The 13,343-nt window shown below is 50.0% G+C and overlaps 1 protein-coding gene across 1 annotated transcript in view; it reads left to right on the top strand.

Annotated features, from left to right (window-relative positions):
• LOC8026970 (cerebellar degeneration-related protein 2-like) overlaps positions 1-13,343 on the top strand; it is a 152,368-nt gene that overhangs the window by 61,464 nt on the left and 77,561 nt on the right. The window contains exon 2 of the mRNA XM_029977598.4: positions 4,572-4,684. Within this exon, the coding sequence (XP_029833458.3) occupies positions 4,572-4,684 (113 nt within the window). The remainder of the gene's footprint in view (positions 1-4,571; positions 4,685-13,343) is intronic.

Below are 13,343 nucleotides of genomic sequence, written 5' to 3'. Positions count from 1 at the left end.
AGGTCCCGTCATCTTGGTAACACAAAAACTGCCTGCAGGCAATGTTCGTAGCACACATACGTGTGAAGCAACGTTACTAGAACACTTAGTTGAGAAACTCACCCTTGAAGCCTGCCTGGGCCGCTGGTGTCTACCGAGGTCGAGCTAAATACGATAACAGCGCCACCATTTAACGGCGAGTTGACACATGAAAGCTGCTTTATATGGCTACTGCTAGAGTCACTGAATGTTCCTAGAGTACCGAAACACCCAGGTTCGAAGTGCCAGGATGGCGGCTCAATCTCTTTTCTTTGCTCTGGTCACCGGGAGCTTTTAGAAAGCATATTTTTGCGTAAAAAACAAACGGGAAAAACTAGTTTTTATGAACTTTATTGGAAATTAGTACAATATAACACACAGGCGGTACATTTTTTCTATAAAATTTGCAAAGAGCGAACTTAACCGAGGAAAAAGTAAGAAACGAAAACGGCTTAACCCCCATGGAAGCGCAGCGACGCCACCGGTCTCCAAACAATAGAGCGCCCTATTGTTTGAAAACCGGTGGCAAATCGCTGCGTTTCCATAGGAGCTAAGCCTTTTCCTTCTTTTTTACTTTTTCCTCACGTAAGTTCGCCCTCTGCAAATTTTATAGAAAAAATGCACCGCCTGTGGCCAACGCTGCAGAAAATCGTAGCACGATAGGTTAAGAAACCGATTTCAGCGGTCGATTTAAAGAGCCTGGCCGCTATTCAAGATACTGGCTATATACGGCCTAATGCGCAACGAAAGCACGGCCAGCTATACACGCGCGCTCCCGCCATCTCGCGTGCCTGGCCGTAGTTTCTCCCGTATTGACGTCCAGGTAAACAGACATCCGAACCGTTGGGCCCCCAACTGGATCCTTACGGCTCGATCCGGGGGTCGGCATCGTTTCGCGGCATCTCAGCATGCGGAAGGCAAAAAAGGCTGACCTGCCGGAAGCTTCGCTCCGCCTAATCCTAATCTCCGGCGAGACTAATCCGTTCCGTGGCCGAGGGCGTTGATCCGACTCGCTTCGTTTAACCCCTTGCGATGGGCCGTGCGGGACTCCACGAGTGTCATCGAAGCCGGTTCGGCGACACGGCTCCAGCCGATGTTTGTACACGAGGGCACACTGAGTTAACAGTTTTACTCACTACATATGCCGCGTAGTGACATTGGCTGTTTGGCTGCGTTTTTGACGAGCATACCGTCGTGTCGCGTAAGGATTCTGTTCCGGAGTGAAAGCGTGTAGTGGTTCCGGCGGGTCCCTTAAAACTGTTCGCGGGCAAGGAAATAAATGGTCCTTACTCCGCGTTTCGAGTCGGACCGTATAGTCGACGCAGTGATCGGATGGAGTTGATCGAGCGGTGTCGAAGTCCATCGTTGTGGCACTCGTCGTCTTAACCTTTTTGCAATTAACGGCTAAATCAGTCACGCGCAAAGTAAATGCCTTCGCTTTTTTAGAGCGTGAAATGCTTCTTAACGCTACCCCCCACAATCCCAAAATTTTGTCCATCCGTGCGTTTCCCCGCCAGATTTAGCGGGGAAATTGGTGTCGCGAGATCCATACACGAATTCAGTTTCTCGGCTAAATTTAGCGGGAAAATCGATGTCACGCGACCCGACGTCACGAGACATAACCGACCGATTAAGTTTCCCGCTAAATTTAGCGGAACATGTGACATCGCGTGATCTAAGCGCCAATTCAGGTTCCCCGCTAAATTTGGCGGGAAAGTGCCGTCTCCTGACGTCAAGTTACCTATACACCTTTGGGGAAATTGACGCCACGTGACGTCGGCTCAGTTTCCCGGCCAAACTTAGCGGGAAAATTCACGTCTCGCAACCTAGACACGAATCCATGCTTTCCCGCTAAATTTAGCGTGGGGAAATCGATCTGTCCACGTCACGCGACCTATACGACCATTTAGTTTCCCCGCTAAATATTTAGTGGGGACAATATACGTACCACGCGTGACACACCGATTCACTCGTTGACAGTAACGACGATCGCCGTGACGGTGCACTTTTTGACGCTTCCCGATTGGCCCATACCGGATCGTATACACTGTGTCAGACTTGGTATATGGCGCGCAGTATACGTATGTCGATACCGGTTATAACGAAATCAACGGGAGTCGGAAATCACTTCGCTATATCCGCTATTTCGTTATAACCGACTTCGGTTATAACTTATAACGAAATGCAAATGGGAATGGGTAATCGTGATCGTTTCGCTGTTGCCACTATTTCGTTATAACCGCGACTTCGTTATAACCGGTCTCGACAGTACCTATATCTATTTGCTGTATGAGTGTCCCGTGACCTTGAGGGACGCGCCCAGTCACGTGATCCTTTCGCGGCACCGGATTGGCTGGGGATGGCTAGTATATGGCGTGCGGTCTGACGTAAAGTCTCCGGTGCGGTCTGACGTAAAGTAAACGGACTGTATACAAAGACGGCTCGTCCCGTTTACGCGGTAACGCGGAAAACGACAACCGCCCGGGGCTGCCAGAGAAAACGAGCGACCGCGGCGTAGATTGTTTTGGACAGCTCCGTCGGTGTGCGGCTATTCTCGAACAGCCCCCGTTATCGTGGGCTACCGTGTTGCGCGGGGGGCAATTTATTTGGCGCGGAGATTGGGATCGACAGCTTTGCCGCCGATATCTGGCGTGCGCGGCTGGCTGCAGGCGCACCTAAACGGCCTCCTTATGTGTACTTATCGTGCGCGTTGTTCGGCCTTATACTTTGTCCATTTTGTTCGTACAATATAGTGATCTTCCTTTTGGAGATGAAAGCCAAGTGCTTACGGAAGAGAGGAAACAAAGCAAGAACGCGTTCAACCTCTCACGATGCAATACAGACAGCTCGAAGGGAGAAAACCAAAAGAAAAAAAAAATAAGCGTGTTGATTGTTACAAAGATCAATGTTTCGACCTGAAATAGGGCGTAGAATGAGCACGAATGAATACAAATATTGATATTGTGTAAATGTTTGAGACGGAGGAAGGCATTAAGTTGGTGTTTTACCTCTTCGTATGCGTTAAAAGAAATAAAATCTAAATGAGGATGTCGAGGTAAATCTTCTAACGTTAATATTATTTATGTATATATTAAAAAAAAATATTGGGGTTCACTTTTTTGCAGAAAACGAGACAACGAACCACGGAGAACAATGTTGGGATCCCAGGGAATGATATGAAGCTGAGAATACGATTTAACCTGCCGCTTCAATATGAAAGCTGGTTGTTCGCACTGTCCGTTATTGAATTACGGTAACCGAATTATGAACTTCTTCTGCGCTTCATCCACCAGTTTTGGTAATCTCTCCTGTCTGAGACTTAGTACCAGGATTCCGTGAAGGCGAACCTGTACAAACAAATGCCACCATTAAAAAGGGGAGAGAAAATAGTAACGGTTCATAGGACCATGCAAATATTTCCCAAAGTAATGAACGGATAACCCTCGCGATTGCTTCCTTCTAAATGTACCCAAAATATTACAAAATTACTCCGAAAAGTATCGTAAAAATAATTTGATTACTTGTAACGGGTACCGCACTAATATACTACCGCGTGATACACGTCGAAGACCCCAGGCAGGGGGTTGTACTGCACCGGCTGAATTTCTCATCTACAGCTGAGACGCCAGACGACTGTTCACGCTGACTAACTTCCGGCTGTCTGAACGTACAAACAACACAATTATTAGCGTATCGAAATGCCAAAGGATATATAGCACAGATTTGTTTTCACAAACCCGCGAAGGCTACACTTAATGCAGTCCATGCTGGTGAGTTATAGACATAGTATATATGGTTATGATATCCACGGTACGTCGCTGAATTAACTACATTTTGTAAATTGACCTTTTAATTAAGGAAAATAAACGCGTCTTTCCGATTAGACACCGGTTGAGTGTCATGGAATACCACTAAATCGGTGAATTTTTCGGAAAGATTTGGAGCTCGTGGGAAGCCTGCTCTATATCTCGGGGGCACAACTTTCCTCGGCATTTCAGCGAGGAGGAGGGCGCCCGGGCGCTGCTTGAATCAGCGCTCATAAAGGGGACAGGACACGCGTGCCCGTATACCTTGGACTGCATTGCCGAGAAAAGTTGTCCCCGAGTAGAGTACGCTAAAATTACCACTCGTACAACCGGTTCAAGGATACGGCGGCGTGAAAGCGCAAATGCTAAGCACGTGCGCCGGTGTTACACGATTCCCGTTTTCGCGCCGCGTAACTTCAGCGCATCGCCGTACTTCTCGCGCGTTCCAAATTTCGCTGCAGTTTACTGCATTAGTGGTTTTCGATCACCCTGGGCTGTGTCGAGTTGCTTGTGTTCCCTCATTAATAAAGTTATTCAAGTGAGTTCATTTTACGACTGGTTACGATTAGCCCATCACGTCCCACTGGCCGATCAACTCAATTGCACAGACTAGAATAATGAAATTTTCACGGTTTTTTTAATATTTTTTAAAGAAATTTGTTACGCGTCGAAAACACCCTATGTGTTCCTATAGCGACTAAACTTGGTGGACCTTTTCTCCCGCTCTCCGCATGCGGTGCTGTGCAGACCTCCAGCTGGCGGCCGAGCTGGGCAAGACGCTCCTGGAGAGGAACCAGGAACTGGAGGACACGGTGCGCCAGCAGCAGGTGCTCATCGAGGAGCAGGCCCAGGAGCTCCAGGTGAGTGCTGTCTATAAGGTTGCCTCGGGAATATACGATATGCGGTTTCGTGGTGCGCCGCCCGTGCCAGCAAGCTTTCCATCCACGCGAGCTGCCAAACTGCTACTGGGAAAACCCCGTGGTGTGTTGGCGAGAGCTGGGCAACCGAATGCGTCGCTGTGGTCGCGTTCTTTATGCTTTCATTAATGGAAAGGAGAATGATCGAATTCGGCACTGCACGGACGTGATTACTATACGAACTCCCATCGTGTTTTTTTTACACGCATACACCGTCGAAATTGCCGCTGGCAATCGGAAATCCACCGCGGGAGATTGGAACACACCGTGGGCACTGCGCGTGCGCAGAAACAAGATTATCGCGAGATGAGACGTCTGCGCAGTATATCCTGACCGTCGGAGAGTCCATGAGTTGATGTATAAACCCGCGGGAAAGAATTGGCGCGCTGATTGGCCTTTGATATCGTCGGGGGCAGCCGTCTTTCGCAACATATATACACGAGACGATGCTATACCTTCTGTACTTCGTCTCGCACTTTAAGTCCAGACACCATTCATATATCGGCCTTTATGTCCCACCGTTGCGAGATGGTCGAAAGTGCGTGGGAAGATTGGCGGACTCGGATCTTTACGTAGACGTTATACGAACTGCCACGCGGGCTGATTACGCAAGAACGAAATGGTGGTCAGTGCGTGGGCCGCGTAACGGTGATGCATAAATAATATTTCCTTCGTGGCTGCGCTCATTCCTGTCCATGGGCTGCGAGGTGTGACGACCGAGCACGTGCAGGACGGCCTCGTGGGTCGCGGGAACGGGCGAACAAACAAAAGCACGCGTTCGCACTGCGTCCACAAAGAACGGGGTAGACCATTTCAATTATTTACCTCCCATGCGCTGCCATCCTCGTGGACGGGGCTGTGGAACGCCTTCTGAACATGAGCAGAAGCTCCCTCCTGCGTGATGTTCGACACCGCGCGTAAATGCGTCCACAAAACGGGGACTCAGCATTTTAATGCAAGAGCATTAACTGTCCTATGGAGCGCACCGGCGTTATATGCTTTTGAAGTCGCGCGAAACGGCACCTAAACTCCCCTGTCCCAATGGAGCGAAGCCTGTCGCCTGTAGCAGTGATTTGATGGATAGGCTCCCATTGGCTGACGCGCGTCATAGCTTCAAGGAACGAGGCTCCCATTGGCTGCCGCGCAGTGTAGTTCCAAGAAACACCAACCCACAGAGAAGCCCTCTCCATGGCAGCACAGCTGCCCGGCCTCCGGTAACAGGGAGCGGCTGGCCGCAGAGCCAGCAGAGCGCGCCCGGGCAGACTCCGGAGAGGCTGCACGGCCGAGCTCAGCGCGGCGCGGCCACTTCACGAGAGCGCGCGCTTTTTGGCCGTCGGCCGCAACCTCGGCAGTATAGAGCGAAACGTGCACAGACGAACTATAAAGGAGGAGAAGAACGACATTCATGCTTTCGCATTCACAACTCATAAGAAGTGCTTAAATGTCCTCATTTTTTTTCTTTTTCTTTTTTTTTTTACTTGGATGTACAGGCGCCGGTAAGGTGTGTACCGCGCTGTAGAATGTGTCATACGTTTCTGCCTGTTAGTCATAGACACCAGCCGAGTGGTCGTCAGACAACTGACTCGGCAGCGCGTGCGCGCGCGCGTGAGCGACGGCGTTTGTCGGGTCGCGGTCGAATCGTGCGTCTTTCTCCACGAGCCCAAGTTTGTGGCGAAACGGACGTCGTGATGTGCCCATTGACACGGCGACACCGTCGACGCGTGGTGTCATGGGAGGGTGACATCTTCATCGTGACGATGCGCAATCGACCCCTGCCGAAAGCCCGCACCCCCTGAAGCCAATAAGTGCCACGCGTCTCGTATACCGTCCCGCAACGTGGGCGCAATGCTGGAGTGCACGATGAAAAGGAAGGATGACAGATGCGAGCCACACGATATGTGAGCCACGAATGTCCTCGAGAATGACGCACATGCCCGCGCGGCTTTCAGCGCCCCTTTCTGGCCGTTTTCGCGCATGCGTTCGCTGTCGAGTTGTCAACACGACTGTCCTCGTGGTTTGTTGGGGCGGACTTTTTCCTCCGTTTAATGTCTCGCTTTTGTGTTGTCCTTTGTGAGCTGCTTTCCTTTTACGTGAGGTCCGCTTTTTTGTCGCTCACTTTACCGGCGCGGTTTTTACCCGGTAAAAGTGTCTTCCGGCGAATCGTGGAAATAATGCATGCGCGGAGTTTTTCTTAAGCAAGGCGCGCGCGTGCACGCATCAAACGCACGTTGCCACTTTAAATCATATTTGTGCCTCCGAGGCATTATGTAGAAGAAAGCTTATTCTCGGTTAAACTATACCCGTTGTCGTTAACTATAGTGCCACGTATACATTGCCAAGGCTGTATATAGTTTCCGCATTGCTCCAACGATGTCGAAGCTATGAGCGCGTGACGATTGTTTGGCGCCTTCTTCGCACCAGAGGGCGTGCGAATGAGACGCAAGAGGAAGCCTTCCACAGTGCTGCGGGGCTGTAGCACCGTGAAAAGGTATACATTAGCCTCGGCAATGTTGCACAAAAGAATTGACTGAAAAGGCGAAGCTCCGGTAGGCGCCGTATAGAATCGCTCCACAGGCTTGTTGGTTAAAACTTTGTGAAGTTAGAAATGTTAATAAAACTTCGGGGAAAAAAAAATTCCGACAACTTCGTGCCGTCTTATAAAGTCACTGTATTTGTAAAGTTAAACTGCCCAGCAAGCGCAGGACCAGATTGTGTTCGCCTCTACTTTCCCATGAGCTCTCCTCCCTGGCAGCGGCGCTGTTGCCTGGGGGCCACAGGGAGCAGATGACGTCCGCGTCGTTTGCCTGAATGAAAAGAACGCAATCACGCATTACCTTGCAGTCATACAACGTTCAGAGGTTAACCGAGCTTGTAGCTTGTCGGATTTGGGTGGAAGGTAGACACTTCGCGAATGCTTATCGAAAACTGTACGCCTTTTACAACGAGGAAGAGTACCTTAGAGCGATAAAATGGCAGCTGAATGTGACCCCCAATTGGCCGCCGCCATGTTGCAAATTTTTGAGCACTAGACACATGATCTTATAGTTTTACGTAAAGATTTTAACGAAGTACCGCTCACAAATCATTGCTCTTTGATCTTCAATGACAGTACCGACGAGATAAGTTATATTTTGTTTGTTTTAAGTTCAAAATGTGCTGGATGGAGTTTGACGTACGCCTGAACCAATTGCCGAAGAATGATAATCCGTATTGTTAGCTGTTACAGATTGAGACTGGTTATTGAGGAAAGAATGCAACCATGCAAGATCATTGACGTAATAATACTTAAAAAAACAGCGAGCTGGTGATGATTCCTGGTAACAAAACCCGAGACTGAGGAACACAGAAGGGGACGAACACAACACAACGTCTCAAACACAGCTGAACTTTTTTTTTTTTTTTTTTGTCAGACACTCGTTTTAAAAGCCAAGCCCCCCCCCCCCCCCCGGTGCCCCCACCTGACATCCACAGTCCCGAAGGTCAAGCCGCTTTCTCCCGTCCAGTCCACGTCAGCAGCCCTCCTCGCACACACAGCCATCCACATGCCCTAGGCGCCTCAGAGTATTGAGGGTTGGCATTGACGTCCGAGTTAAGTTCATCCAATTTAAGAAAAGTAGTTTGTGACATACTTCATTAAATGCTTTTAAAAAAAGCAAGGAATATGCGGTCCGTCGGAGATCCACGGACAAGAATGGAATGCAGATCATCTGCTAAACATAAAAGCTTAGCCTCGCTTTAAAATGACTCGTGAAATCCATGCTGAAAAGGAGAAAAAAAACGCCTTGAACTGCTGGTAAGTGATATGGATCGGATGTTGTTAGGGCAATCAAAGCACCACTAAAAAGGTGTGAAGCTGTTTGCGTGTCATTCAAAAAAAAAAAAAAAAAAAAAAAAAACCTCGTCTTCGCATTTTTACGGGGGAATCACCCTCCCAACCTTTTAATCCTCCGGTATACAACTTGTATCGAGGGTTGGCTGTTGGAATCTCGCGATTCTGGCGGGTGGTGCTAAAATCACGGCCAAAAAGGTGCGAGGGAATGCGAGTGTCTCTTCGACGCGGAGTCGCGCAACCCCAGGCTGCCGCAGCTGCTTCCGCGGACCGTCAAACTGGAAAGCAACCTGCGGCAGAACATCCGTCTGCCGCATGCAGCAGCTTTGCTGCAACACCGCCAGGATCGCGACCACCGACAGCGTGACAGTCCTATGACGTCATCAGGCGGCAATCGAGGGACCACTTTTTAGGACCCGGCAAACACACCAGTCGTAGACGCGTCCCAGGCACCAAAGTATCCAGTATGCGTCAGTGTTACGGCCGAAGATGCGAGAAACGAGCTCATACGATTCCTCTAAAGCCGACACATGTTATATCTACTGGCGACTACCCTGCAATGCACACAAAGTTCGTGTCAGTTTATTATTTTTTTTAGAAGTGTGCGAGCAGACAAGGTTCACACGCGCTCGCTCTCGAAGCGCGCGCATGCGTGTTGCACGCCCCACGTTGGGCGCCAAATGGATCCGGTTGGGGGCATCGCTTCGTCGGACACGCTCGCCGCACACAACAGAGCGCCGCACTTTTATAGTTCTCTCTCTCCCTCTTTCTCTCTCGGCTGTGTGCTGGTGCACGGCTCATCGAACTTGGTGGGCCGGAACATTTTCCGTGGAACCTTTGTTTGCCGCTAGGCTCGCTCGGCCCGGAGAAGACTTGTGACGGACGCTTAACGCCGTTGTTGGGATTCTCGTGAGGCCGTTTAGGTTGCGGCTCGTTCGGGAAATCGAGTTACCGAGGGTGAGCCCGCGTGGAGGCGTGGCGATCGCCGCCGGGGGTCAGCGCCATCTGCATGCAGCGGCTGTCCCTATTTTTAATATATTTTTTACTCCTTTTTTTTTTGTACCGATTGTGTACAAAAAAACCGTTGAACTCTGGTCGAGCTAAGAAACCACCGGGAGCAGAATCGAATATTTACTATTGGTGTTTGAGCTCCGGCATCAATTTGAACGTTTTTAACTAAGCGTACTTTCTGAACGAGCACAAGAGACTGATCCCGTGTAGAACAGCGAGTAAATTTCCCCAAAGACTTTTTTAAAACAATTTTTCATCGTTCAAATACGGTTATAACCGAAACCGAAACTAACCTGCAACTTTACCGGTCCGCCATCTTGTTGTGGCGTCAGATGCATAAACATTATGGTGCCTGGATCGCGTCTTCGACTGGTGTGTTTAGCGTTTTATATCCCGCCCTTACATCAAAAGTGGTCCCCAAGTGACAACAAATGACGTCACAGAAGCCGGAGTGTCATGCTGTTGTCTGTCGCGATCCTGGCGGTTGGCCGTAGAAATGATGGCGAAAAGCACGAGCAAACGCGAGTGTCGCTGTCGTCACGGCGTCCGAGGCGTCCCAACTTCCGGCTGCTGTAGCTTCCGTGAACTGTCACAGTGGAGAGCGACCTGCAGCAGAACAGGCGCATGCCATATGTATGACAACTGTTGGAACGCCGCCAGGGTCGCGACCGGCGACAGCATGACACTTGTATGACGTCATCAGGCGGAAATCGAGGGACCACTTTTTTGACCGCGGTAAACACACCAGTCGGAGACGCGTTCCAGGCACCATAATAAACATCAGGGCGCATGGGCTGCTTGAGCCTGTTTCGCCAGAAGCAGTCAGAAGGCCGTCGCGATCGTTCGTGGGAAATACCGGGCTACGCTTCCTCGAGCTCGTCTGGGTCGAGCAGCGACCAGCAAATATGTTTGAATATTTTCAGCGCAGGATTTCAGACGATTCGCCGTTTCGCATTCGATCCGCCGCCATCTCCTCCTATAAACGCCGCTTCAGAAGCAGAATGGTACGTAAGGTTCTGTTTGCCTGTCCGGTGCAAACTGTTTTCATAGCACGACGCGAACGCTCTAGACTATAAAACCAGCGTTCGCTTCGGACTGCTCGAACCAACTTTTGCCGCAGAGACTTCTCGTTCGGAAACTGCTGTATTTCTTCGTGGTAGATATTTAGTCCGCGGAGAAAATTTTACAAAAATCAATGGCCATCGATATTTCACTGCACTGGCTAAATTTCCCATCGGTAGCGACGTCGCCAGATGCCCACTTGTGCTGTCCAACTTCCTGCTGTGTCAACATACACATTAAAAAAGATTATCAAGGAGCTCCACGTGTGAGAAAAAATAAAAGCACTTCCAAAAGCCTTGGCTGTTGAAAAAAAAAGAGATTCGATACATGGGATACGGAGATACTGCTCGACACTGTTTTTGGGAACACGACGTCGGCGATTTCTTTAGTTTTATTTGGAGAGTCTATTTTCAAGCACCAAATTTTACTGCTTAGGTTAGCGCACTAAGTGGACACTGTCCACCACCATAATAGTTTCGATGACATGCCCTTATATTTTTTTTTGGGGGGGGGGGGGGGGGGGGGGGGGGAAACGGCGATCGCTTGTTTGCTTACCAGTGTAGCCCAGTGTAATACACTCAAGCGGACGCGAGATCAGTAATCAGAGTGAAGAAAGTATGCGATCGCAAACAGCAGCCCCCTATCTGTGAAACGATCGACCGAGCTAGAGGAATTTGAGGGATATCTCTTTATTTTTCTTGTTTCTCTCTTCGGTTCGGCGCGGTTTGCTCGGTCTGGCGTTTCGGTTCGTCAGTCGTGTTCACCTTCTTTCTGAGGACGGGAGAAAAGGGTACCAATTCGAGAAGAGAAAAATGGAAACGTAGTGAACGTGGCGGCCTTTTGATCGCGCCGGCAGCCAGTAGCGGCTGCTCTCCTTAAACACTCAATAAAAAATAAATACGTAAAAAGTTGTTTGTGGCGTGTCTTAAACCTTTTCGGGTCCTTCGAAAAACGTCGATGGTGGGAGCGGAGGCCGGTGTTCGTTGCGCAGAAAATTTATCAGGAGAAAAATATATAGTATAAACGCCTGCTCTGGTAGTGAAGAAAAAACAACAACAGCAACAACAACAAAAAGATCGACATGAACACATAAAAAGCAACCTTTAAGAAAAAAAAATTCTTCGAGAGGTAAGGAATTCCCGTTGCCCGCCAGCCGTCGTTTCTGTAACCATTAATTTGTGTACCGAACGAACTCAGTGTCACTTCCTACTATTAGCTTAAATGGCACGCGTTGTTTTCTAAATAAATAAGCGTGACAGCAAAAAAAAAAAAAGGGGGTTCAAGTATTGGATGACATACACCCAATACGTCTCTCTCCCTCTTTTTTGCGGAATTTTGTACAGTTTGCTGAGCGTGAAATGACCTGTGCTTGTTTTCAAATATCTCGGAAGGAAAAACAATACTGTCCTAAATTCACCGTACTTGTCGTGAAATGTCCTGCACTTTGGTCACACCCGACAAAATCGCCGTGGGGTCACGTGGTTTCGTGTTACCATGGGTCACGCGTGGTCTCGCCGTTGGTACGAGTCCCTCGGTGGGTGTCACAGGCTATAGGTCACGTGGTCACCGCGGGCCACCTTATGTGTGCCACCATGGGCCACATGGTCACGTGACGTCACGATGTCACGTGACGCGTCTCGTGCGCCTGGAGCGCGCGGACGCAGCCAAAGCACGGCGGAAGGCGTGGGTCGCGCGCTGGAAGCCGCGGGCGTCCCAAAGACACGCCCGGCCGTTTTCATTCTGTCAGTGACTAGATGCCCTTTCCCTCTTACAAGAGGGAAAGAGCCTTCTGGCACGCTTCCAATGACGCGCCGCGGGATCGAGCGTCCGTGGAACAACGTATACGCGACAACGTAAAACATAGACGCAGCGACGACATCGTTTGCGCGAAACCGCCGACACCCGGAAGGGAACGAGACTGATTCTCCGAAGGCAACAGGACCGTTACCACGTTGGGATTCCCATCTTTCGCCAGGTCGGAACCCTCGCTCTAAATGCTAACGCATTTCGTCCAGAATTAGCGTAACAATTTCGACATCATTTACTTTTTTTTTTTCTTGGAGAGTGATTCGCGTTTGCCCAGGGATAACTCTGCAGCTGGCTGGACCGGTATACCCACACGCGACGCCCATATCTATAAATACGGGAGCTTGCACGCGAGTGTCGTTTTACACACATACCCAGGCAGCCGCTTGTGCGAAGACATCGTTAGTATAGGGGCGACGAGGCACAGACACCGCGTGCCCCGAGGAGAGAGAGCTTGATGGTGGTGGGCCCCAGGGAAGGGGGGGGACCTCACCTGCTGCGACCGCCGAGAGGACGGTCCCGCGCACTTTTGCCACCGTTTCTTTTCCCCAATTAGCGGCTCGTCGTCGGCGCTCGCAGCCGTGAGCGCCCCAGTGGCGCTCCGACACGTCGTGAGAAAGCGGCGGTTTAATGTTGCCGTTTTTTGTTTGTTTGTATGTGTCCTTCCGCACGCACGTCACAGTGGCCCGTTTTCCTTCTCTGCAAGCTGCCGCTCATTGTGTTCGTCCCTTCGCCGCGTCACCCCCTTGTTGTCTTTGTCGTCCTTAGAGATACGCAGAAATGGAAAAATAATTCTGGCACAATTTCCTAAACTAGTTCTCTGCGAGATGAACTATTCGCGAGAACAGACATCGTGCCATATTGTTATTGCTCTCCAATATCTTACCTAATATT

The sequence above is a fragment of the Ixodes scapularis genome, unplaced genomic scaffold (assembly GCF_016920785.2).
Source record: "Ixodes scapularis isolate PalLabHiFi unplaced genomic scaffold, ASM1692078v2 PGA_scaffold6__148_contigs__length_123643588, whole genome shotgun sequence".
Taxonomy (NCBI): domain Eukaryota; kingdom Metazoa; phylum Arthropoda; class Arachnida; order Ixodida; family Ixodidae; genus Ixodes; species Ixodes scapularis.
Note: the sequence above shows the minus strand (reverse complement) of the source record. Positions and strands in the feature narration are given on the sequence as shown.